Genomic DNA, 27028 nt, shown 5'->3' with positions numbered 1-27028 from the left:
ATTAGTCAAAAAATAGTTGTTTCTAAATTATTTAAACATTAATTAAATGTATATTTTTAGTATAAAGTCAAAAGTCATTGTGTGTTAATTTCAAGTGGTTATATGCAATATTAAATAAGAATTGATACTTGTTTCCCCACACTGCCTACCCTCAATACAACTGTGTCCAGTCAAATACCTGGACAAAAAGGCAAAACCAGCACCAACAGCTTTGACAGCATTGCCTGGACTTTTTTCTATAACTGATTTTTGCCATCACATTCAAAAAGAAAAACAACTAAGCACTGTAACATGATTTATTTTGAATGTGGACATTTTTTCTCATCAGATATAAAATGAGTAACATTTCATCATCATAAATATCTAGTTTTAGTTTTTTGTCTTTGGGCTGTTCATTGAAAATTCTGCATTTGCTGCTTTGCATCAGCAAAGTTTCACATCAACAGTTATTTAATTGGGCTACACAATACACTGTTTCTGCTTTTGCTTCTCATGGGTAAAAAGTCCTTAAAAGATTTTCTCTTGACCAGTCTATAAGCTATCGACACAGGTATATATTCTTATGTAAAATGGTGTGGTCCACACTCATTCTGCTTCCTCAGTGCTGCGCTCACCACATTTGTACCGCACGAAGTCAAGCACACGTGCATTCTGTTGAGCGAGGTACTGTCCCACTGTGTATTTAGGGTCTAGCAGAAAGTTCTGTGCTAAAAGTCGAGTCTCGGATTCTCCACATGGTATATCCTCCATGTTTCCGAGCATCAGAGGTGACTCCCCCACTATATGCTGCCCCAACCTTTTGCCCACGACCTCCACCTGTCCCTCAGGTCCACCCTGGAACACAACCAGGGCACCGTAGTGCCCCATCGGCAAGCTGGTCTGCCCTGTAACTGCTCCATGCACATATGAGCCAATGTGCCAGTCAGCTGGTACAGCTATGGATACAGCCCGCCTCAGGGAAATCTTCTCACCCAAACGACCTGAAAATTAAACAGAAAAAACAGAAAACAGGCTGTGAGGGACAGTAATGAGAACAAGATTCAGGTAGAGGACAGTGCAACTACATCTGAAGATGTTTACCTTTCTTTAGGAAAATGTTTAACTTTCTAAATATTTCTGTCTGACTTTACCTATAGTCAGTGCCAGCTGATCTGCCACAGAGGGACCCTCCACCATGGCCAGTTTAGAAAGATCCTCAGAAGACAGCAAACTCTAAAAGAAAAAAACTGCTTTATATGACATTTTTGCTTAACGATTTATAGAACTAAATGCATTATGCATCCCTAAATCTGCTAATTAAAGTAAAGGTACCTTAATATATGCACTTGGTGTCTTGCTTTGATGATGTGCCATTGTAGCTAAGGCAACGTTTTGCACTAGCTGCTGGAACTTTTCATTCCTTGCCACAAAATCTGTCTCACAGTTCACCTGAAGCACACAAACACCAACCATTTTCATTAAAATATTCAAAACATTGTACTGTATTTAATAGTGATTATTTCTGGTTGTACCAATGCCTGGCATATTTTGCTGCTATAAAACATGTGATACAACAAATCAGATAATTAACAAGGCTTCGGTTAGTTTGCAAATATTTCTAAACAGGAAAACAACATGCTTATAGCAGGAATACTACAGGACCAAAAACTTCACTCAACTAAGACTGTGAATGTCTCTGAAATAAGCCCACCATTCGATTAAGGACTCATGTAGACATGTTCAATAACTTGCGTTTCTAGTGTCATCCCTTTTTTACCACCTGCCTAGTAAAGCTACAGAACCAAACAGCTTTTACAGCATGTTAAGTGTTGTTTGTGCCACAACACAATATGTGATTTGATATATGTTTGACTTACAGTTGCAATCGTAAATATACTGTAAACCTTTTTGCAGAGCTAGATTTTACTTTTAGTTTATTAGTTGAATGTCGTTGAAAAGACGTAGTATTTTAAAGTAGCAGAATATTTTGTAACTATACTGCCATGTTTCGATGACCAGCAGCAACCCTGCCTGGCTGGTAGAGAATGTCCAGAATTTCAACCAGAGGCCTAAGCAATCCCTGGGACAAATGTGTCAGTGGTAACAATAAGGTGATCATTTCTTCAAAACCAAGGACTTTATGGCCGGACTCCACAACACATGCCAATCTTGACATTGGTAGTGTAGTGCACTGATCTGTTTTAATCATGCCAATGCTATGCCTTTACCATTTGTTGAATTGGCTTAGAAACTCCAAACCATAATTAAGCCGGCTGTCCCAGCTATTTTCAAATGATTCTTTGGAACTTGTCACTTTACAGATTACTTTTACATTTACAAGACTCTGTGAATTATAATGCACACTAATTACAGACCTCCACCATGACAGCCGCATTGTCCTTCATAAGCAGACCAATCAGCCCTTCTTTAGCTCTGCGGCCTTCCAACTTGCTCGCTTTGCTCCAACCTTCCTTCTGGGCCTGTTCATGAAGCCAGCTTTCTGCCTGCAAACCACAAATGAATCCATTTGAATTAGGACCATACAACTTAACAGCATTACATCCTTTTCACCTATGAGATTAAATAAATATATATTCAATTCTAATAATAAAGCAGGTGACAATATCAAACACCTGTGTGATATCATTGTTGAACTTTTCAAGTGCTTTCTTGCAGTTGATGAAGGTGTAGCCAGTGGATTTACGCAGTTTCACCAGCAGTGCTTTATCTGCTGCAAACAATCCACAGCTTGTATGCAGACACTCAATATGTTTCTGAAAGCTGACCTGTAGGAAGAATCAGGAGTAAATAACTTTTTTTTTTTTTAATCACACAAGGACACATACAGTTTTACAATTTACTGTAGTACACTCATGTTTAAACAATATAGCCTACTCCATCAAGCACACCATAATATTTTTGGGTGTACTATGTGGGGATGAGTAAGCAAAGTGCAACTCAGAACAGAACATTTAATTGCTATGTTGACAAGAAGTACACACAGCAACATGGGTTCTAAGCATAGTTGAATCTGGTATAGGCACAAAATGGATCTACTTAAACAGCTACCTGTAAATACACTCACCTAGAATTATCTGGAACCAACATTTATTGATTATTTTATAAGCTACACGTACCATACAAATGAACTTTGTCAGTGTATAATGACTGATTGTATATAACATTTACATTCTCAGCATTTAGCAGACGCTTTTATCCAAAGCGGCTTACAGTATTGTGACAGTATACTGTCTAATCAATTGAGGGTTAAGGGCCTTGCTCAAGGGCCCAACAGTGGCAACATGTCAATGGTGGGGCTTGAACCAGCAACCTTTCCATTACTAGTCCAGTCTACAACTGCCTATAACAGAGCTGTAATCTTATTAGGCACATTTTAAATTTAATTAAAATAAACTGAGGATTATATACAGTGTATGCATACACTTGTACACTAGCAAACAGGGGGAAGTCGGAGATCCAGAGCACAAGTCTGCATAGTGTTAAATGGCCAGATTTTGAGGACCTGGGTTTGATTCTTTTCTTTGGTCATTATCTGAAGAGTTGTGTACGTTGTCCCTGGGTTTGCCTGGGTTTCTTCTGGGCATTTCGGTTTCCTATCACCTCCCAAAAAATCCCAGCAGGTGGACTGGCAAACCCACCACGACACCAGCCAGGGTAAATAGGTTAGTATAACTGATTAAATGAATAACAGACAAGACTAACTGAATTCATAAGCCTCCCTATGATCAATTAAAGTGCCTCACACAAGCTATGAAACAATAGTTACTGCTCATATATGATGAACGTCATGTTTGATACCCAAACAGCCTATTTAAGATTCATTCATAGGACTGGACGTTTCATGCATCACATAACATTATTATTTACCCACTGACAGGTTATAGTAAATGAAGAGAGATAAGTGCTGAACAGTATTCCTACCTTATTCAGTTCTGTTCTGAGACATCTAAATAAAACAGAAACAGCCATTTTCACTCAGTAAAACTCACTGGAATGTCATTCAAGCACGCTGACATAGAGGTAGAAGGGCACATGACTTCTTCTTCGTAAGGTTTCCACGTTTTTTTTAGCATAGCGCCATCTACAGCATTGGAGAGCATTCATTAATCTACATAAGACCACCGTTCATTTAAACCAGAGTTCTCCAAACTGCGGCCTCCAAACTGCGAGCTATTTCAGAAATAAAATTAAAGTTTGTTCCGCTATTAGGCAGGTTTTAAAACACTGCTTGAAATGTTTGAACTCTATCGCATTTAACAAATCTAAAAGGCTCTCCAGCTTCTTTTCCCCAACTCAAAACATTAACATAACACCTACATTAATGTTCCTGAGTTTCTGGATAAACATGGCAGCTCCAAAGCAGCGAAAACTTACGACAGCGTATTATAGGGCCTCTTTAAAGAAAAATAGTTTCAATTTTGAGAATAAAGTCAAAATCATTTCGAGATTAAAGTCGAAATATTATGAGAATAAAGTCGAAATTATTTTGAGATTAAAGTCAAAATATTATGCGAATAAAGTCGAAATATTATGAGATTAAAGTCAAAATATCATGAGAATAAAGTTGAAATATGAGAATAAAGTCGAAATATTATGAGATTAAAGTCAAAATATGAAAATAAAGTCGAAATTATTTTGAGATTAAAGTCGAAATATCATGAGAATAAAGTCGAAATATTATGAGAATAAAGTCAAAATATCATGAGAATAAAGTCGAAATATTATGAGAATAAAGTCGAAATATTATGAGATTAAAGTCGAAATATCATGAGAATAAAGTCGAAATATTATGAGAATAAAGTCGAAATATTATGAGAATAAAGTCGAAATATCATGAGAATAAAGTCGAAATATTATGAGAATAAAGTCGAAATTATTTTGAGATTAAAGTCAAAATATTATGAGAATAAAGTCGAAATATTATGAGAATAAAGTCGAAATATTATGAGAATAAAGTCGAAATTATTTTGAGATTAAAGTCGAAATATTATGAGAATAAAGTCAAAATAATTTTGAGATTAAAGTAAAAATGATTATGAAATTAAAGTCGAAATATTATGAGAATGAAGTCAAAATCATTTCGAGATTAAAGTCGAAATATTATGAGAATAAAGTCGAAATTATTTCGAGATTAAAGTCAAAATGATTATGAGAAGAAAGTCAAAATTATTTTGAGATTAAAGTCAAAATATTATGAGAAATATTCGAAATATTATCGTCAAAGAGTGTGCAGCTGTTGTAGGCTTGTCAGTTCAGAGCAGCACGGGTCTCAGTACCTGGATTGCGCAAGGGCTGAGAGCAGCCTCCAATGCGCGTTACTGTGCTTATCCAATGCTTGGTTATCCAATTACTTTTTTGGCGTTGTTGTTTGTATTTTACGCTATCATCCACATGACAAGATGACTAAACCCGTCAATGCAACCATTTATAGCGATGCCATACAGCTTTAGTTTACCGTACAAGTCTATAAAGCTCGGTTGAAGTACTGGCGACGACGCAGACGCCGAGCGCACCGGTGGTGCACATTCTTCCAAATAAACACAGTTTATTGCAAAGACGTTTCAGCGTCCTTATACTAATAACAAACTGGTGCGGATGTGCAGGAGATTGGGATTTCTTTATTTGTGAAACCAATACAAAAGTATAACTTTAACAGACCATGAACATCCCTCATTTTAACACAAGGAGGTTGCTATGGCCATAATATTTCGACTTTAATATCGAAATCATTTCAACTTCAATCTCCAAATCATTTTGACTTTAATCTCGAAATTGAAACTTATACGACTTTATTCTCGAAATCAAAACTTTATAAAATATTTTTCTTTAAAGTGGCCCTAATACGCCGTCGTAAAAACTAACGAATACAGAACAATATTTTTCGCTGAGTTTAGAAGAAAGTGTGTACGTTTAATTTAAAGAAGTATAATAATCTTCCCATTACAATTATAAACTGGTGAGTGAAATCTGAGGCAAAATCTTAGTCTACACAACACTGTCAAAGATATATAATGAGTAAAATAAAAAGGAAGTGTAATTGTTAGTAATCAGGTAGGTCTATTATAATAGACTGTGGCCATTTTTTTACTTATGTCTTTGAGATTCATTTCTATAAAAAATACTTTAGCAATGCTTTTTTGTAAAAAGTGCTATACCAATAAATTTGATTTGACTTTTTTCTAACTGCTCATCAGTGCCACATCTAGCAGCTCAAACTCTGCTACCTAGTTTTTTCTGTGCTTCTAGGCCTGTTTTTTTATTTAGCCAAATAAAATTTAAAAAATCAAAGCCAATATTAACCTCCTGACATGCTGTGCAAACAGCTGCTGTGTTACTGCTCATTATAAAGTCATATTAAGGAGCAAAAGACAACTGAATTTCATTTGAGTGGTCCAAAAAAAATAAACTGTTGAAAAAAACTTAACCTGGTTTAGGGTGTTTCTGTTGCTAAATACTGATCAGTTGGTTCAATCAGCCTACTGTTTAGCTGTTTAGTGCTGGTTGAGACGTTAAAAATACTGCAAATCCTGTGCAAATCCAAATTGTCTGCGTCAATTAAAATGCTTATGACCAGCAAAGATCAACATAAATGTGTTGAAAATTAGCATAGCCCATTCAAAACAGGAACCCAATAACTGTGTTATGCTGGTCATCACCACTGATTGGTTGTACTACCCTATACCGTTAGGAGTTTTTTTAAGTACATTTTAAGTACATAACCCTCCTGGCATTTGGCAGGGCCATCTTATGCTGGATTACATGGGTTTTCCATCAGGATGTACTCAGGTTGTAGTAGCTTTAATATATATGTAATAAAATGTACTGCAATAAAATGTTTCCCAGTACAGTATATTAATATACATTCTCATTATTATGTAAACCTTTGGCTGGTCCATTAACAATTATTTGGTGTCACAAAAATGTTTACATTCATTAAATTGGTTTGTGAAAACCTTAAATAGTTTGTGAAACCTTTATAGCTTCTCTATATGACATGACTCTACATAACCTTTACTGTTATCTTTATCTTTAAGAGTATAGGGATTATGTGTAATCTGTACTTAAATTGTATCTGTGCGCATAAAGCAATTATGGTAGATGACAGATTATAATGTATGATAGAACTTTCTGTTCAGTGGGAACATCAGCAGGTGGTTATTGTTTACCCAAAAGCACACCAGCTAATACACCAGCCAATGGCTTGCTCATACATGGTTATATTTATACCTTTTCAGTGACAAACCTATCTGTTAACCCACTTAAATGCATACAATGTATATCATTATATGCATTCACAATGTTTATTAACTGCTGGTACCTTTTAACATGTAGTAAAAAGAGGTCTTAAAATGAGATGATATGTCCAATGTTCAGATGGAAGAAAATGTGGAAGAAAATCAGTAATATTATGGTATTGTAATTGATTTTACTTACTTATTTACTTCTTTCTTTCTTTCTTTATTTTCATTTTACACAAATTTATAGGTGGAGCAGGTGACATATGGGAGGAGCTCTTATGGAACGCTTGAAAGCCAGATCAGGGAAGTATAAAAACTAGGAGAGGTTCACTTCTTTACTCGGTCTGTTTTGGTTAACTTCAGTCCATGATGATGATCATTGTGCTTCTTGTTTTCATACTCAGCCTGGTCTCTCAGGGATACAGCAGTAAGTTTATTTATACAAATAACAGCTAAGATACCCTTTTAAAGTGTGTTATTTATATATCAATGCTGGTAAAATTTACTGTATTATTAATTCTGTGTAATTTTCTGATATTGTGGTATGACTTTAAAATCTGACATAACAAACAAGTTTTGTAACATGTAGCACTGTTTTATTTATGAACATTTAATTGTTTCTATGTTCTTCTTTTCCAGACTCCACCTCATGTATGGGTCGCTGTGTAGAGAAATATGATGCACAAAACTTATGCCACTGCAACACCAAATGCCAGAAGTTCAATGACTGCTGTACAGACTACAGTCAGCAGTGTACAGGTAGGGTGCCGAGAGAGTATTTTTTACATTTTTTTTTAAAGTTTAGTCATAGTCCATTGTCTTCCTAGAACCTTGGAAAAAGATCACTCATATTGTTTGTTAATGAAGCTTTTGTAATGCTAAATGTAATGAAACGTTTTGTAATGAGGTCATAGCAGAAGATGCATTTCAAAGGGTACACTGTGGTTATCGTTAGATTTAGGTGTAGCACTAGTGCTAAGATCTAAGTAATGCAGACCCCCATCTAGTTAATATGTCAGAGTGAAATGGTTTCTGAAAACAAACTGCTTCTCCCAGTAAAACTGATGCAGGTTACGTCACCAGCAATCTCTAGACACACAGTATGTAAAACTGCTGAAAGCCAAACATAGTTCTCAGAAAGAGCACAACCATAGAATTGATAGGTATACTTTCTGCCAGGAACAGCTTTAATGATAACAAATGTTAAATATTAGATACTTATTAGAATATTTGATACTGTAAGCTGCTTAGGGAAATACTCACACAGTTTCATCCCTATAGTGTACTGTATGTGCAGTTACCAGAAAAAAGAAATTTGAAAGATTTTCCTGTACATTTGAATTTGAACGTTTCAAATAAAAGTCTGGGGTCACCTGTACATTGTTAGAATAATATTTGAAATGCGCTCATTAGGAATATCTCTAATTAACTGGTCATGTGGAAGCAGTACAATGTATAATCTCATACAGACACGGGTCAAGGGCTTCAGTTAATGTTCACATAAAACGTCATAATGAGGAGAAAAGTGAAAACAGTTGCTAGAGTTCACACAAGACAGTCCAAAAAAGGTAAAAACATCCAGTAAGCAGAAGTTTTGTTTGCAAAAACACCTTGTTGACAAGAGTGGTCAGAGGAGAAAGGCTAGACTGGTTTGAATGGACAGGAAGGCTTTGGTAATTCGAAAAACCATCATTTGTAAGTAAGGCCCTACCTAATTCACAGCCGTGAAAATCACGTCACAGACCGTTTACCATGTAATGTGCAATTTGCTGTGAAATGTAATATTTAAGGTTTGTGTTTAGCAATTTAACATTTTTCATTTGCACATCGTATGAAATATGAGACGCAATAATCAATATGAGGAGGCCCAAGCAATCATACGCCAATTAAGAAAGTGTCACAGACTTTTCTGTGGTGTAGTGTGCTGACAATGTTTGATGTATGTGAATATGTATTTAGTACATTTTGTCCCTTTGGGGTTTCCATAGTCAATAGAAAAGCTTCTCTACACACGTGAAGTCTGTGTAGTTTGTGCTGCGCCTCAAACGAACAAACCAGTAAAGTATTTTGCTCCTGATAGTTTATTTCTTTCTTTGTTATTTTTGAAAATGTGGTCCATGAAATTAAGCACATTTTCTTGTGAATTTAGTAGAGCCCTATTTATAAGTGTGGTGATCAGAAAAGCATTTGCACAACACATCAGACTTTGAGGCAGATTGGTCTACAATACAATATAACAGGAATCTGAGACTACAAAGAACAAAGGCTTCAAAAGTTTATTGTGGGATTTCTCACATCATCACACATCGTTTTCACCCACCCATTATTCAGATTATAATAAAATCTGCTAGATCTACTAGATGATCTACTATAATAGATATACAAATGCAACCTTGGTCAGTTATTCAGTGGAGTAGAAAGTTCTATTTCATAACCTTTTTGTTTGTGGCTTTTAAGCCACAGTGTTGTTCGACCTTGGTTAAGCGTCCTGCAGATTTGGGTTCATTTTCAATTCTTGCACGTGCAACGTTACATTTGGCACCTTAGTGGCAAGGTGCGACCCACCCTGTCACAGTGATGGTTTCTCATGCAATTCTGAGGGCTCAAAGATTCCTTTAACATTTAACAGTGATTTCCAGTATAGCTCTACACAGGCTGAGACTTCTTCAGGTTTAATAATCTTTTTACAATATTATGTGCGGTGGATGGTGAAAGGTTTAAATTATTATGCAATCTTGCATTGAGTTTGTTTTTGATTTGATTATTTTTAATGGATTCTCTCACAATGTTTGACACAAAGTGGTGACCAATGACCCATTTTTGATTTACAAAGACCGAGCCTTTTGTAGATGCTTCTTTTATACCCAGTCATGATACCCTCAGTTTACCTACTTATTGAAGATGGTGTTAAAACTTAAATATTTTTTAAACCTTTAACTCTTACTTTGCACTGCCCTATTTTATGAGTGTGTTGAAGGATCAAAATTAAAATGTGTTTATATTTACAAAAAGAATTAAGTTGGTTAGCCTAAATCACAGATTTTTGTGATTTGGAAATGGGGTTTGTAGTCAATATCATATATATTGCACAATGTGGCACAATTGGGCAGCTGGTAAAGTGGGTGCCCAAAGTGTTTTTATTGCTCCTGTTATTAAAGAGTTGTGCTGGACCCATCATGACCCTTATTAAGATAAAAAGGATAGAAAAAATATGTGAATGAATGAAACAAAAAACTAGGCATTAAGATAACAAAGACAGCTTAGCTCAAAGCCTTTTTAATTCCTTAAGATATTGTCTTGTTAAATTCAGCTCCTTTGCTAACATTTTAACTTTAACCATCATGCTTATATACATACATACACTATATGATCAAAAGTATGAACTAGTTAGACATCCCATTCCAAAAACTCCCATCCCAGAGCTTATAAGACAATGTGAACAGTTAAAAATATATTAACATTTTACAAAGAATTAATTATTGTCTTAATTTTCTAACAAGAAGAAAACATTTTAAAGAAGATTGCTAAGATGTAACTGTACATTACCTAGTTTTTTTTTTATATATAACCTTAAGTAGAGTCATGTGATCACCTTGATGTTTTGTTTCTTTCTCAGAAAAGTTAAATGGACATTTTATAAGCTATTTATATCGTTAGCACATGATATGTCAGGTGCTATCAGTACATAGCCTTGATATTTTCTTTATACTGGCTAAAAATATTAAGGTCATTTGAATCCATCTGCAGTGTTTCACACACTAAATGTTTCCTTAAGGGTTTCATTGCTTTACTATCACACACTAGGTGTATCAGATTAAAGTGTTCTATGTTATTTATTACGTTCTTTTATACTGAAGCTGCATAATAATTTTCACTTCAATAGGAAATATGCATCTGTAGAATGTGTCGCGTGTCACTAAAGACAGAAGCGTTAAACCACAGTCAGTCTTTTCTGCAATCTTGCAGTAAGTTTCCTCTTTTACAACCATTCTGGTTTATTACATAAACGTGTTTGTCTCATGAGAAAAATTAATTTGTGTGACGGCATTAATATGTAACATAATTCAAAGTTCTACATGGTAGCAAAAGTCTGTTACCGAGTAAATACAAAACCTGTTTCTGAAAAGTTGGTGCATTGTGTAAAATGTAATAAACACAAGAATCTATAGGTACCCAGGTGGGTGCCATCTAGCGGCCATAATTGGCAGTGCCTGCAGCAGACACGGTTCTGCTAGGGCGGAATGACCGGACTATGTGGGTGGGGTCTTCAAACGCTGTGTAAGGACCCTGATTGGAAGAGGCGCCTGTGCATAATGCATGAGTGAAAAAGGGTTCTGCAAAGGGCTGCGCGCGGGTCGGAGGAGGCGTGAGTAGCAATATACCCACCTCGTCTGCAATCAGGGATCCCCTGCAGCGGAAGACAAACTGATTACGTTAAATTGGGAGCAAATGCATAAATAAAATAATTTTAAAAAATAATAAAAAAAAACAAGAATCTATGATTGATCAAATGTCCTTAACTGGCAAAAGTCCAAAGAAATGACTTTGAAATATTTTGGCTGACTAGCTTAATTGTATTTTTGAAATTGCAAACAAATTTTGTGTTTAATACAAACACACTGAAAAAAATTGGGTCAAGCAAGGTGTTATACTACTGTGATAAATATAGCCACATGAACTATATAGACACATGGAGAAAACTGTTGTCACTTAACACAGTCCGCCCCTGCATCCAAAAATACAACCTGAAAGTCTGTTGTGCAAAGAAAAAGCTGTACATCAATTCTGTGCAAAAAGGCTGCCGTGTTCTGTGGGTATAAACTCATCTCAGCTGGACCAAAGGACAGTAAAAATGTACGCTGCAGTCAGATAGGTCTGTGTTTCAGTTTGTTTTTAGGAAAAATGGATGTTGAGTTCTCTGTGGATAAACAGGATCATACATACTGTTATGTGGATCATGGGATTTTTAAAGAGACATATGCTGCCATTAAGGTGATGTCTTTTCTCAGGAAGTCCATGGTTACTGCTGCAATGTCTTTTGTTTGTTTGTTTATTAGGATTTTAACGTCATGTTTTACACACTTTGGTTACATTCATGACAGGAACGGTAGTTACTCATTACACAAGATTCATCAGTTCACAAGGTTATATCAAACACAGTCTTCGACAATTTAGTGTCTCCAATTCACCTCACTTGCACGTCTTTGGACTGTGGGAGGAAACCGGAGCACCCAGAGTAAACCCATGTGGACATGGGGAGAACATGCAAACTCCACACAGAAAGGGCCCGGACCGCCCCACCTGGGGATTGAACCCAGGATCTTCTTGCTGTGAGGCAACAGTGCTACTCACTTAGCCACTGTGCCGCCCGCAATGTCTTTTAAAAATGTGTGAGGTATCATGAAACGAAGAATCAGACAAAAAGTCTTAAATTCCACCTGCAAAACGTAGTGTCTTATTTCTCAAACAATTAATTGTAAATTACTAGAAAATGTGATAAAACACAGTGGTAAACATGCCTCTGTTCTAACTCTTTAGTGTGTTGCAGGCATCAAATTGTGACCTTGATTATATTTACAAAATAGAATGAAGTTGGTCATTAAAAAATTTGAAATATTTATTGTACTTTTGTCAGTAAAAAAAAGGTTCAAGACATGAACAAATCATAGATTTTTGTTTTATTGCCCTTTACATAAAGTCCAAACTGTTCTGGAATTGGTGGTTGTACTTGCTAGATTTGTAATTTGTCATTGCAAGTGTTAACCATGCATATAAATCATTGAAAATTCTCTGTGTGTGTCTCCTCCAGTCATGGCTAACAGCAGCATTCGAGCCTCTGACTCTGAGATTGAAGCTTTATCTGAAGATTTGTATGTCCTGGATGTAAACAAAGCCACTGACGCTGAGCTTGTCATTGATCTTCAAGTACAAATACCTCACAGTGAGACCAGCGCCAAGAATGATCTCTCACCGCTCCCGTAAGAAAAAGTTTGATGCTCACACACTAGAAAAATTCAGACACGTATTGCTTTAACTGACAGTGATTTGTCTTTTTTTAAGAGTGGAAACATGGTACTGCCAATTTAGTTCAGTTACTTACTTATAATTATACATATCCTTGATAGCTTAGAACAGATTACTAATTATACTGCACTTACCTGCATGGGTGCTTTTGCTGTTCATTATATTGTTACTGAAGCATGTGCCAAAGTGAATTAAAACCACTAACAAAGATTTAGAGATCTTCAGGCTGTAATATTTCTGTCCTGAGACCAGTTATACACAAAGGCTTTATCACCTCATATCTAAAGTCTGGCCCCTATGCCATATGCAACTCAATGACAAATTTCAACTGAGCTTCTTCTGCTCTCTGTAAATATATTAATAAGAGGCTTTTAATACTTTGTTTTACCCAATGCTGCCACCCGGACAGGTCTCCAATCTATTACTGGGCTTGCAAGAGTAAATGCATGGATATTTTACTTACTTTGATGGCTCTTCTTTTGTCACTATTTTTCTTTTTCAGTTTGTTCAAGTACGTGAAAGAGGCCTCTCTGTTCTCTAAGCCTACCTTTGCAGCCTTTATTGCTTTGTTAGATAACTATCAGAGCAAGACAGGGGTGTCAGAGCACTTCAGCTCAGAAGAGGTGATGGAGCAGGAGAACTTCATCAAAGAGTGCATGAAGAACACAGAGCTGGGAAGGAAACTTTACGAATTCTTTCACACTAAAGGTCTTTACTAAGTACCACCTCTAAGTTTGATTTTTTAAGTTCTTAAACAGGAACACACAAACACTTATACACAATAGCCCACACATTTACCACACATTTTAAAGTAGGTTTTTGAAATGATATCATTTATATATAACATTATAACATTTTAGAGACGTTAAACTCCAGTAATCTATGCTTTGTTCTAAAAGATTTGTTCAAAATGCCTGAAAAACTTTTAATGACGCCTCATTTTGACAACAGTATGTGAACATCTTAATATATACTTATGTGTAGCATCTGGACAGCCATCCGTTGCTTACAGGTGTAGAAAAACTCTAGTGGCCACCACAGAGCCCTGACACCAATTCAACACCTTTGGGAACTAAAGCATTAACTGCAAGCCAGATCTTCTTGTCAAACATTCAATGCCTGACTTCACACATGCTCATTTGACTGAATGAGCACAAATTCCCACAGACACACTCTAAAATCTTATTGGAAAGCTGTGCCAGAGGAGTGAAGGATGCTGTTGTCAAGGGGGAGGCAACTCCATGTAAACGCTCATGGTTTTCATATAGATTATGGTCAGATGTCCACATACTTTTGCCCATTTGGCCCATTTACCCTCTTTCCATAGTTGCATATCTTATAACTTGAATGTCAGTCTAGTTTGGTTTTCTCTGCTTTGTTTTTTATTGTACAAAACTGCTACATTGACTCTATATAAATCAGTTTCATTTAACATATAATCATAAAAACGTTTTTTATATGTTTACAAAGCCTAGCATAATTATTATGAATGTAGTCAAATGCTTCTATTGTTTATGTGATGTGATCGTGGTCAGGATTTTACAGTTCATGGGAAGAGTTTCTCTATGACCTGAAGATGATGTGGTTTGGCCTCTATTCTCGAAGTAATGGAACTATGGACTCCAGTGGCTTTGAGCACATCTTTGCAGGTCAGTAAGTGTGTGTGTGTGTGTGTGTGTGTGTGTTTGTGTGTGTGTGTGTTTGACAGGGTTTAATACCCACTGTCTGACTATTCTGTGTCTGTTAATATTCTTTATCTGTTAGGGGAGATAAAAAGTGGCAAGGTGTCTGGTTTCCATAACTGGGTGAGGTTTTACTTGCTGGAGAAGGAGGGACTGTTAAATTATTACAGTCACAGCTTTGATGGCCCTGTGAGTTTCTTGCATGCTTGCCCTGTACTGCAGATCTTAATTCAAATTAAATAAAAACATAAAAAATTTATGCAAGCCTAAACACACACTTTGAGCTTTTTGTAGTCATGTGACACACTTCTGCTTTCCTATACTCTTTTTTCCAGTGGGTGTCTTATCCTGATGTGCTGGGGATGCAGTTCATGTGGGACAGCTACTATAAACAGATTGGCTCAACTGTTATCGGCTGTAGTCCTGAGTTTGACCTGGCAATCTACACTCTCTGCTACATCACTCGCCCCGGCAAACAGTCAGTCAGATTTGTTATTCCATTTCTACATTCTACATTTATACAGTATGGCTATACACTGTATATGTATTTAAGTAAAGTTACATGTGTTACATTCTGATATATACATTCTAATTTATATTTTCAGTTGTCAACTGAGTTTGGGGGGAAAGAGACTGACCATTCAGACCTATACCTGGGATAAGACTACTTATGGAAATGGCAAGAAATACATTGCAACTGCTTACCCCTTCTTACCATAATTATCCACAATAATCTGCATATGCTGATTAAAATGCTAATCAAATTACAGTAATAAAAAATCAATGCAAAAAAGCTGACAGAGACGAATTAATGTTTTTGAGTGTCCACTGTACCTATTGACCTGATACTGTAGAACAGCATAGGAAAGGCAGTCCCTTGAGAAGTGGGTATTACTGGTCCCCAAGTTAGAGTCATACCCACATTGTTGTACGACGAAACTGATTTGTATTGTTGCAGGTGAAGTCAAGACTGTGAAAAAATGAATTAACTAGCTTTAACATCTCCCCTATTAAATTGTTGTTTGTTTGTTTATTAGGATTTTAACGTCTTGTTTTACACTTTGGTTACATTTATGACAGGAACAGTTGTCCCTCATTACACAAGATGTATCAGTTCACAAGGTTTTATCAAACACAGTCATGGACAATTTAGTGTCTCCAATTCACCTCACATGCACGTCTTTGGACTGTGGGAGGAAACCGGAGCACCCGGAGGAAACCCACGCGGACAACATGCAAACTCCTCACACAAAGGACCCGGACCACCCCACGTGAGGATTAAACCCAGGATCTTCTTGCTGTGAGGTGACAGTGCTACCCACTTAGCCACCGTGCCGCCCCCGTTTGAAATAAAACCACATTTTATTAAATGTTCATATAATGCCTTCTATGAACCTCGTAACTGCTTCATGCTGTATTCAGATCGACTCTCTTATTGTACCTTTAAAAAGTATCTGGCATCCTACACTATTTTAATCTTTTATTAACTTTGGTTGAGCACTTCAAATATAGTAAAGAAATGTATGTTGCCAGTATACCCAGCATTATGTTGTTAAGGTAGAGAAGGAACAGAATTAACTGAAAGAATCACCTGTGGTACGTTTTGTAAAATGCAGTATAAGAATCTAATTTGTCAATGCTCTTAAACATTTAATAGACAAAAGTAAATATGTCCAATGTTTTACTGAAAAACTTGAATTGTGAATTTTAAAAATGAAGTTTTGTAAATATAAATGAATTTTGAATTTGATGCCTGAAGCACACTGAAAAACAATTTGGGACAAGGACATAATAAGTCAAAGATGTATCAACTGTTAAAGTAACACTGTTTTGAAACATTCCACAATAAGCAGGTAAATTAGTAACAGGTGAAGGATCCACCAGAGGCTTCACAAGCAAAGATGAGCTGTGGTTCAACACGCTGTACCAAATGCTGCCATCAAAGTGATACTTTTTATCAGAAACTCTATGGCTGTTTCAGCAAGATGATGCCAGGTCTCATTCTACATGATGTGCTACAACAGCATTGCTTTCCAGACACCAAGTGTATGTGCTTGACTAGCCTGCCTGGTGTCCAGATCTGTCTCCTGTTAAAACTGTGTGGTGAATCATGAAGAAGAACCACAGACTGTTGAGCAGCTGAAGTCTTGTATCAAATAAAAACAGGCAGAAATTCCACTTGCAAAACTGCAACACTCGGTTCACAACCCAATAAAATGTGTCATTGATAGGAAGGGTGATGTGTAACAGTGTGAAACTGTTGTGTCTGTTCACATGCTTTTGAAGTATGTTGCAGGCATTTAATGTACAAAATACAACTAAGTTAGTTAGTGAAAACACTGACTTATTTTCTTGAATCGTTTCTTTGTACGTTAGTCTTTTAAAGTTTTACATGAATGAACAAATCAAAGTTGTTTTTATTGCATTTTACAAAATGTCCCAACGTTTCTGGAAATAGGGTTTGTTGCTGCTTATTTCCCCAAAGTACAGCCACAAAAATAATCACAGACCTAAATAAGCACCATTATGATCCAGTTTTAACAGGAAACTACATGTAGTTAACTTTACAAAGCTGAAATTAATAGCAGTGCTGCATGTAATGTAGTCTATTTAAAAAATCACCAAGATTAGCACATTTTTATAGTTTATTTAGATAAAAATACAAGTTAGACAAAAGAGTAAAAAACATAAGTTGGGTTATGTGTAAAATCAGAGATCATGATTTTGGATCAGCTGCACAGCGGAAGCCCAGGTTAGAAGCTGAACTGTCAGGAGTATTCTGGCTACGAGCAGCACATCTGTATCTGTAGCAGTATGACTACAAACAGAAGACAGAATGTGAATATTAGACAATATAACTATAAATATAATATAACTGACTATAACAGCATGTTAGACATCCTATTCCAAAATCATGGCTAATAACTTGGGGTTGCTCCCCCAATCTGTGTGGATGTAAGGGTAGCACTGTCCCACTCAGGTGGGTGGTCTGAGTGGGTTTCCTCCAGGAGTTCCGGTTTGCTCCCACAGTCCAAAGACATGCAAGGTGAATTGGAGCTAGATTTCAAAAATTTCTATCTGTCTGTCTGCCTGTCTGTCTAAGTGTAAAACTTTATGTTAAAATCCTAATTACCTACATGAATAAATACATAAATAAACAGCTGGGTTTCCAGAAGATTTTGGAGTATGTCTATAGGATTTTGTGAGGTCAGGATCTAATGTTAAACGAGGAAAACCTTGCTAGCAATTGACATTCCAATGCAATCAAACACCATCCAAAGTTCAGGCCACTGGAGGTTCTCTTAACTGAACTCATTAAAACATTTTTAGAAATCTTTGTTTGTGCACAGGGGCACAGTCATGGTGAAACAGGAAACAGCCATCCCCAAACTGTTGCCACATAGTATGAAGCATATAATTGTGGCTGAAACACTTTGTACACTTAAAAGGGAAATCCACACAAACACAGTGGAGTCATGTTATTGACCATAAGTTGAGGTTATTATTATGACCACCAGCTAATATCCAGAGTAATTGCCGTGTGCAGCACAGATAGCAGCTAGATGGGCTGGGAGTGACTCAATAAGGTCCTGGTAGGTTGTTACTCCGGTGGGTGTGTGGGAGGATCCATAGAGCAAACACAACGATCGAGGTGGTCCCACAGATGCTCAATTGAGTTTAAGTCTGGGGAATTAGGAGGCCAGGGTGGTACTTGGAAGTCTTGGTCATGCTCTTCCAACGTCGGACATTTCTAGCCGTGTGACATGTCGCATTGTCTTGCTGGTTTAAAAAAAAAAAAAAAAAAAAGGTACTTTTACCCATGACAGCAATGAGGAATATACAGTATGTGCAGACAGCCTAACGCACACCTTATGTACCCAACAAGCCAGCTCACGAAACATGACTTCTTTCATGAGCTATGTGCTGCCACCATCAAAAGTAGGAAGTGGTCATAATAATGTGACTTGACTGTGTATTTTGTCTGTATAGTCTACATTAAAAAGCTGTACAGTGTGTGTATGAGTTTTACCTTGTGACACATATAGGAACCTCCTTTCTTAACCTTGTCTGTTCCACTTTCTGGTCCTTTCTACAAAGCAATATAAAAGAGCATATAAAGTAATACATGTGAAGGATTATTTGTTGTTTATTTAGTCTTTTAGCATCTTACCGGATTATGTTGTTGGTCGTTTGTATGGTAAGTACTCCACCAGTCTGCTGTCCATTCCCATGCATTGCCCACCATGTCGTACAGCCCAAACCCATTAGCAGGAAATGATTTTGCCTGTGAAAACCATTAAAGCATTTTAATAACATCATTTTGTCAAAAAAAAAAAAAAGGAAAAATATACCACTTTACACGTTCTCACCGGTGATGAGCGACGGTATCCATCTTCCCCTGTGTTGTGATTTGGGAAATCACCCTGCCACAGGTTAGCAAAGTGCTGTCCTTTGGGTATCAGTTTATTCCCCCAGGGGTACAACCTGCAAAGAGGGAATGTAAAATATACAATACACACCAGCACACAAACATTTACGTATTGCTTTTTAAATGAACTCCTACCTGTCCTGCAGTCCGCCTCTGCAGGCAAACTCCCACTCTGCCTCAGTGGGTAATCTGCGCTGAGCCCACTGACAGTAGGCCTGAGCATCATCCCACGAGACATGCAGTACGGGATGATTCATCCTAGTGCCAGCACAATATATCACTATTAGTGGTGCATATTACTGATCAAACCTTGTGAAAATATCATAACAATGTACATTAGTTTAACTGGGTGTAAATCAGGTGATTGTGAAGCCAACCACTCTGAATAGGAGATTTTGGAGAAATGCCTTCCACAACATCTGCTCTTATGTTTCTGTTATGTTTTTCCTTAATTTATTATTATTACTGCCACTATGCTTCACAGTAGGTTCCTTTCCTTTTAGCACAATGTAACATTTTACATTTTAGGTTTTCTTACCAACCTTGGCAAAGTAAAGACTCATTTTAATTGCCAAAGTGGCAAGCCTTGAGTTTGTTCATTTTATACCCAAACATGATTATCACCTGTTCAAAATGTTTATTTAAAACTATTCATAGAAAATCATAATTTGCTCCTGTCCCAACTTTTTAAACATTTTCAAATTACAGTTGGTACAGTTGGTTAGGTAAAACATTGAATATCCTGTGTTTAGTTTAAATGCAAATCAAAAATGTTTTTGAATCACCACGTTCTGTTTTTAATTTGTATTTCTTTCATAAACTGTGTTAACTGTTCTGAAATTGAGGTTTTATTAAAAATGAAAAGGTGATTTAATTTTACCTGTCAGCTATGGTAGAATCTGGGCCCTCTGGGTGTCTCCAGTCTGCACCTTTTACAGGTGACCACCAGGGGGCTGCAGCAACCTAATTAGCACAATAACACGTACTGTAGGTAGATTAAACAGCCACTGCTCACCAGTACAAAACAACTAGATGCAGTGAGCATCTCACTAGTACAAATAAGGTCAACTGGAATACACATAAAACATATGCATATACATGTTTACTGAGACCTCTTGTATATTTTCATTCAGTTCTATACACATCACCACAGTGCCTTTTAATGTGAGAGGAATTTGATATTTACAATTGCAAGTGTATATACTATGTATGTACTTATAATATAGAATGACAAACCATGATCAGCATTTTTGGCTAGATTGCTCACTCCCTACTTTAAATGTAACAATTAAAACAGAACAGTAAAAACTGTTACATGTTTAATATTTCTGTTTCTTACCGAATGAGACAGTGTACTCTTGACCTCTTCACTGAGCAATCCCTCAAACACAAACGAGTCTCCTAATCGTTCTGCCTACATCAAACACAACCCATATGATTGCAATAATGGTTCTATGTCATTTATGTGCATGTGTCTGTGCATATGTGGGTATGTACTACCTCTGTAACATAGCCGGTTTTATTGATGAACTGCTGGAACTGAATGTTTGTAACTTCATGCTCTTCAATGTAGAAAGGATCAAGCCAGACCCTTCTTTGAGGTCCCTCTCCATCCTGTGGTATCCCGGGTTCATTAGTGCCCATGAGGAATAAGCCTCCCTGCAGCAGCACAAGCTAAACATACACAAACAGGCAAAAAGAAAAATAAAGTATTTAACAACGTTCTAATTTATTTAACAAATATTTATTACTACCAGAAAGAACTGCATTCATAAAAGGGCAAACACAAACCTTGTTACCATGTACATCTAAATTGCACGTTTAAGACAGGTATATTTATTTATTTATTAGGATTTTAACATCACGTTTTACACACTTTCGTTACATTCATGACAGGGTAGGTACAAAAGGTAGTTATTCGTTACACTTGTTAAGATTCATCAGTTCACAAGTTTTAATGTCAAACACAGTCATGGACAATTTTGTATCTACAGTTCACCTCACCTGCATGTCTTTGGACTGTGAGAAGAAACCGGAGCTCCCGCAGGAATCCCATGCTTACACAGGGAGAACATGCAAACTCCTCACAGAAAGGACTGCCCCACCTGGGGATCAAACCCAGGATCTTCTTGCTGTGAGGTCACAGCGCTACCCACTGAGCCACCGTGCCGCTAAATATTAAGTATTTTTATACAGTGATGTCAACAACAGTACACATGAATTTTGGGTTAATAGTTATTTCAACACCAGGCCTGTTTTTAAAGCAGGTATACCCTCGATTTATGTCTATGATTTGGGTAAAAGTATTGCAGTGAACAATTCACAACAGGGATTCACCAATATGTTTTTATTTTTAATAAATGCTTCTTTCTGGTCAGGGTTGTGTAAAGTCCAGCTTGACCCAAAACACTAGGCACGAGTCAAAAATACACCCTGGAAAGGGTGACAAGACATAATTTAGTCAGCCACACCATATAGACAGTTGCAACATATTTATTATATAATGTAATTTATCTCATTTAAACTGGCACCATAAAGCTTAACTGATGCTTGTTGCTGGTCAGATGAATAAAAAAAAGCAGAAGCAGGGGCTTTATTCTTGCATGCTCTGCCTCACTGTTCATTGCAATGTAAAGCTTACTTGCCTTTAAACCTTTGTTTTTATTGGTGTTTATTGGATTACATTACATTTTCTCTCAGCATTGGGTGACAGTGTGGGATTTCTAATCCTTAACAGGAAAAAAAGTACTGCAGAAATGATAGAAATTTGGGATGACACAACATTCATGTCTTGTATGATTATATGTAAACTTTCAGCTAAGGACTTTGGTGCAAAATTTGAGAAATTCGAATTAAATTGGCTGACTACATTGGAAGTAAGGACAAAGGTGAACATTTGACTAAACTACTGGTTATTCAGGTTATTCAGTTTATTACTCTGATGATGTGCACATGAAAAAATAATAACATATTGAGGACAGGGAAACTCCTGCAGCACACTAATAGAATAATCAGAAGTGTTATTAGCAGCATTTATTCCATTCCAAGTATTTGAAAAACATCTTCGTGCTTTTGATAATGTGAAAGCATGCCGACACTTTTCTGGTGATTGCCTTACCTTACCAAGCGAGTCATATTCCTTCACATTTGCCTTTTCCGAATATTTATCAACTGGATTTTCCAACATGTGTGGATCTGCTGCTACAGCTGCGTCTCTCTTTAGTGTGTTACATCCACAGTCCTGATCCTGCACTCCATCACTTACTCCTGATTTTAAATGATTCACATTGTCGATAATGTCACAGCACACAGACACACTAAAACAACACAAAGATACAAATCTTAACCAGTACACTAATGTTGCCATGTCCAGGTTGACTTACTCATACATGTATAAAGCCATCTTTGTTTGATAGATCACGTGATCAGTCACCTGACATAGATTTTTTTTTTTTTTTTTTTTCGTAGACGAGACGAGTTTTCTTTTTAAAGATAATAAGAAATGGATTCTGTCCCAAAGTCTATAATTAAAGCAGAACGATTCCGAGCAGCAAATATTTTCTGCATTTTAGAGTTCAAACTGTAGGACTGTTTAATGCCGAAAATGCTGGAGTCGACTCCGATTTCCTTTGCAGGTGTTTAGAATTGTTCGGAGTCGATTCTAGTAATTGATTCAACACAATAAAGTTTTCCTTGTTCTTTAAAATCCAAAGACAAACAGACACAACATGAACGGACAGTTAGGTTGTCTAAACAGTGCACACATATTAGCTTAGCATGTAGATGTTTAAAACTTAATTCACTTTTATTTAAACAAAGTTTACAAAAGTTTAAAAAAGTTCCTGTTGAAAGCCAACGGTTTTTTTTGTTTATATTTGTTTGTCTAAATTATTATTGTGTTTAGAGAGATTGACAGCGATAATCAATTATAAATGGTCACTGCGAGAACTTAAATCGAACTTTTAAGTGGATTTTTTTATTCTTTGCTTAGTACAGTAAAGCGGTTCTTTTGGTATCGACTCCCAGTCCTAACATTGTGAAGAGAGTCGACTCTTAATCCTCAATGTATTCTGAAAATCGACTCTATTTTGGCTTGACCCCCAGACATAATTTTTACTGTACTTAATGGAATTTATGTCACGATCTCAGGATTTATAAAATCTGTACACTATTCACAAAGACTCGGTGAGATGTGTTAGTTTGTTTAGAGATAAAGCAATACCCTAACTGATTGTAACATTTTAAATCACAAAATGTATAGTTTACAAAATATATCATCTAAAAGCTATAAAGATATATTGTTGTCTGTTTATAGTTTTTAAAAAAGTTATTCATGTTTTGCTAAGCTATTTAATTTTTTCGTTCTTGTTGGCACGAACTCAACAGTTTTAAACTCTGACTGTCATGTACTGCTGGGGTATGTAGTCCATGTTAAACATGCCTGTGCTGATGGGAGCAGGGTTGTGTATCTGTAAAAAACACAATTTCCCATAATGCTCTCCGAGTTTACAGCGCGAGAGGTGTCTCTGGGTGCAGAGCGGAGAGCTGGAGGAAGAAGTTACTGATGGACCGCTGTGTGAGAACTCGGAGCTGGAGGAGTTTCGGCATTATGCTTTATTATCAGGACGCAACTTTCACTCAGAACTACTGAGAGACTTACAGCAACAAGTCAGCTTCAACTCGGTGAGGTAAAATGACTTTGGTATTTTTTAATAAACAACACTTTGTATTAGTTTAAATATTTATGTAATGTGTCACAGCATCGCACTCAGCAGAGCAGAGCAGCTAACCGCCCCTCTGTTAGAAAATACATGCTCTTTTAAAATTAATCACTATTGTTTAAAAGTAAAATCTCTACACCTAAAATTGCATAAACAAATCGTTGTAATCTAACATTAAATTAATCTAACATTCAACTGCAGTGAAAATTAAGTGGAGATACTGAAAGCAGTGTGAAATGTTTAAAAGATGATAAAACTTGGGCAATTCTGTTATTTTTGTTTGAAAATGTATGTATCATAAGTAAAAATAAATAAATGTAGGATTACAAAACTAAATGAATGTAGAAACACAGAAATAGACCAAATAAAATGTATGGAATAGTAGAAATAAATACAAGACATTTGTTTAAATAGGCCAATTTCATGAGATAGATAGATAGATAGATAGATAGATAGATAGATAGATAGATAGATAGATAGATAGATAGATAGATAGATAGATAGATAGATAGATAGATAGATAGATAGATAGATAGATAGATAGATAGATAGATAGATAGATAGATAGATAGATAGATAGATAGATAGATAGATAGATAGATAGATAGAACTCTTTAGTTGAGCATTTATTGATTTATATTCATGAGATTTTTTTGTCTTCCATGCATATCTACTACAGTTGATACTGCATTTATCAAGAAACATTGTAACAAATAACTTAATAAAGTAATAAACTTGCCAGTAACCTTAAAAAACCTTACCTGAAAATAAACACCATTCCTAATGTCCTAATGTTTCACAAGTGCCAACTTAACATGCTTATCAAATAATGGAAGTCCAGTTGGCATATTAAAGCTCTTTTTGTCAACATTATTGCAATTATTAAAAGATGATAAGCAGAATTCTCCCTTTATACTGATGCATTTATTCAATTATTCATTCATTGTCTGTTTTATCATTGCTATATCCTGGTCAGGGTCATAATGGGTTTGATTAATTGGGCAAAAGGCAGGAAACACCGGACAGGTCACCAGTCCATTACAGGGCAGACACACACATACATTCACACACACTCACACTTTTTTAGTAGCTCCTATTGGCCTGACTGCATGTCTTTGGACTTGTGGGAGGAAACCAGAGCACCTGGGGGAAACCCACGTGGGCAGAGGTGCAAGCTCCACACAGAAAAAACCCTGGCCGCTGTTCCATGGAATTGAACACAGGCCCTTCTTGCTGTGAGACAACAGCGCTACCCACCCATGTGCCACCCTGGACATGATGCAAATGTGTAACAGGTCTGTCTTTCATTATTTAAATAACATAAATGCTTTAAGTGGGGCACTCAGGTGGCACAGCAGTAAATTACACAAGCCCACTACCAATGGGATCCAGGATTTGAATCCCCAGCAATGCTCTTGGCTGGTTGGGCATCTACGTGCAGATATAATTGGCTATATGTGTAAGAGTGAGGGCCCGGGTGACCAAGGTTGGTAGATTTTAATACAATCATACAAATAGTGGTTTGTGCTGGTTCTGTTCCTAGTTTATAAGTATAGTTTAACAGATTCACCTCTCATTTTATACAGTATCAAAACTAAATATTGTAACATCTTTGTTGCTTTTAACTATTTTATAATACCTACTTAAATTAGTATTATGTGGGTCCTTGGTAAAGACATTTGTAATATTTTAAGATTCAACATTTCAACTTCATAAAAAACATTTTAGACTGTTAGCTGTAGTAGGAAATGCTCTACATACAGACCTATGCAAATCTGTCAGTTGTGTGTGGTGTACAAGAATGGGAAAGTGAACAGAACACACACACACACACTGGCTGGCTCCTTATTTGTTATGCAAACTTGAATAGTAGCTGGTTGGGGACTTTATCAATCCGAGGAGAGAAAAGTCGGATGAGATGATAGAAAAAGCTTTAACAAAACTAAAAGTGTCCTCTGAAGTCCCATAACATTTTAGAGCAAATTATAATTTATTAACCTGGTTTGACCCTAATGGTTGATTCATGAGCACTCAGTAGGGTTTAGTAAACACTGATTAACATCAGAATCACATTTTTGCTGTACAAGCATTTATACATACAAACTTTGTCTTAGACACAATCAGCACAGTTTACCTAATGAAAGTTTACATGTATTACTAATTAAGTATATACACTGATCAGCCATAACATTAAAACCACCTCCTTGTTTCTACACTCACTGTCCATTTTATCAGCTCCACTTACCATATAGAAGCACTTTGTAGTTTTACAATTACTGACTGTAGTCCATCTGTTTCTCTGCATACTTTTTTAGCCTGCTTTCATGCTGTTCTTCAATGATCAGGACCACCACAGAGCAGGTATTATTTAGGTGGTGGATCATTCTCAGCACTGCAGTGACACTGACATGGTGGTGGTGTGTTAGTGTGTGTTGTGCTGGTATGAGTGGATCAGACACAGCAGCACTGCTGGAGTTTTTAAATACCGTGTCCACTCACTGTCCACTCTATGAGACACTCCTATCTAGTTGGTCCACCTTGTAGATGTAAAGTCAGAGACGATCGCTTATCTATTGCTGCTGTTTGAGTCGGTCATCTTCTAGACCTTCATCAGTGGTCACAGGATGCTGCACTGAACTACAAAGTGCTTTTATATGGTAAGTGTAGCTGATAAATTGGACAGTGAGTGTAGAAACAAGGAGGTGGTTTTAATGTTATGGCTGATCGGTGTAGCTGTGGGGTCCCAACGGTACACTAAAACACTGGATAAGATCCTATGAGATCTGTTTCATTTTCTCCAATTACCATTCATTTAATTGGTATTATGTATGTAAGTTATGTAAGTGTGTAAGAAACACTTACTCTGATTTACCATTGTGCTTTAGTTACAGCATGAGACGCAAAGTTACACTTGAACTGAACCTTTTATTATAT

At 36.5% G+C, this 27028-nt stretch overlaps 3 protein-coding genes across 6 annotated transcripts; 1 reads left to right on the top strand and 2 right to left on the bottom strand.

The window, feature by feature from the left end:
- Positions 1-292: 292 nt before the first annotated feature.
- Positions 293-4002, bottom strand: tsfm (Ts translation elongation factor, mitochondrial). The gene is made up of 6 exons (XM_062997025.1): positions 3922-4002; positions 2613-2765; positions 2355-2483; positions 1312-1428; positions 1131-1212; positions 293-980 (listed from the first exon to the last, which is right to left on the bottom strand). The coding sequence occupies exons 1-6, from the start codon at positions 3967-3969 to the stop codon at positions 586-588; spliced, it is 924 nt and encodes a 307-aa protein (XP_062853095.1). The 5' UTR covers positions 3970-4002; the 3' UTR covers positions 293-585.
- Positions 4003-7583: 3581 nt separating this feature from the next.
- endou (endonuclease, polyU-specific) lies at positions 7584-15722 on the top strand. The gene is made up of 8 exons (XM_062997024.1): positions 7584-7665; positions 7878-7997; positions 13048-13216; positions 13765-13970; positions 14798-14911; positions 15027-15133; positions 15280-15422; positions 15550-15722. The coding sequence occupies exons 1-8, from the start codon at positions 7605-7607 to the stop codon at positions 15662-15664; spliced, it is 1035 nt and encodes a 344-aa protein (XP_062853094.1). The 5' UTR covers positions 7584-7604; the 3' UTR covers positions 15665-15722.
- A 1849-nt stretch (positions 15723-17571) lies between these two features.
- sumf1 (sulfatase modifying factor 1) lies at positions 17572-22777 on the bottom strand. Of its 4 annotated transcripts, XM_062997022.1 has the most exons (10): positions 22757-22775; positions 22492-22640; positions 20874-21047; positions 20713-20787; positions 20254-20336; positions 19509-19631; positions 19315-19429; positions 19116-19229; positions 18975-19034; positions 17572-17762 (listed from the first exon to the last, which is right to left on the bottom strand). In XM_062997022.1, the coding sequence occupies exons 1-10, from the start codon at positions 22758-22760 to the stop codon at positions 17661-17663; spliced, it is 999 nt and encodes a 332-aa protein (XP_062853092.1). In that variant the 5' UTR covers positions 22761-22775; the 3' UTR covers positions 17572-17660. The 4 variants fall into 4 exon arrangements, with proteins under 4 accessions (XP_062853092.1, XP_062853089.1, XP_062853093.1 ...); XM_062997019.1 differs by having other exon boundaries at positions 22492-22777; XM_062997023.1 differs by lacking the exons at positions 22492-22640; positions 22757-22775 and adding an exon at positions 21378-22124.
- Positions 22778-27028: the final 4251 nt, after the last annotated feature.

The sequence above is a fragment of the Trichomycterus rosablanca genome, chromosome 6 (assembly GCF_030014385.1).
Source record: "Trichomycterus rosablanca isolate fTriRos1 chromosome 6, fTriRos1.hap1, whole genome shotgun sequence".
In the NCBI taxonomy this organism is placed as follows: Eukaryota; Metazoa; Chordata; class Actinopteri; order Siluriformes; family Trichomycteridae; genus Trichomycterus; species Trichomycterus rosablanca.
Note: the sequence above shows the minus strand (reverse complement) of the source record. Positions and strands in the feature narration are given on the sequence as shown.

What these genes read in the sequence shown, in the direction of transcription:
- endou (XM_062997024.1), top strand. Translation starts at nt 7,605, where the DNA reads ATGATGATGATCATTGTGCTTCTTGTTTTCATACTCAGCCTGGTCTCT. An exon ending in CTACAGTCAGCAGTGTACAG is followed by an intron (nt 7,998 to 13,047) that starts GTAGGGTGCCGA and finishes TGTCTCCTCCAG; the next exon opens with TCATGGCTAACAGCAGCATT. An exon ending in ATCACTCGCCCCGGCAAACA is followed by an intron (nt 15,423 to 15,549) that starts GTCAGTCAGATT and finishes TTATATTTTCAG; the next exon opens with TTGTCAACTGAGTTTGGGGG.
- sumf1 (XM_062997019.1), bottom strand. Translation starts at nt 22,740, where the DNA reads ATGGCAACATTAGTGTACTGGTTAAGATTTGTATCTTTGTGTTGTTTT. An exon ending in GATTCTACCATAGCTGACAG is followed by an intron (nt 19,632 to 20,253) that starts GTAAAATTAAAT and finishes TGCTGGCACTAG; the next exon opens with GATGAATCATCCCGTACTGC. An exon ending in GTTCCTATATGTGTCACAAG is followed by an intron (nt 17,763 to 18,974) that starts GTAAAACTCATA and finishes TTCTGTTTGTAG; the next exon opens with TCATACTGCTACAGATACAG.
- tsfm (XM_062997025.1), bottom strand. Translation starts at nt 3,969, where the DNA reads ATGGCTGTTTCTGTTTTATTTAGATGTCTCAGAACAGAACTGAATAAG. An exon ending in TCAGAACAGAACTGAATAAG is followed by an intron (nt 2,766 to 3,921) that starts GTAGGAATACTG and finishes TTCTTCCTACAG; the next exon opens with GTCAGCTTTCAGAAACATAT. An exon ending in TCAACAATGATATCACACAG is followed by an intron (nt 2,484 to 2,612) that starts GTGTTTGATATT and finishes TGTGGTTTGCAG; the next exon opens with GCAGAAAGCTGGCTTCATGA.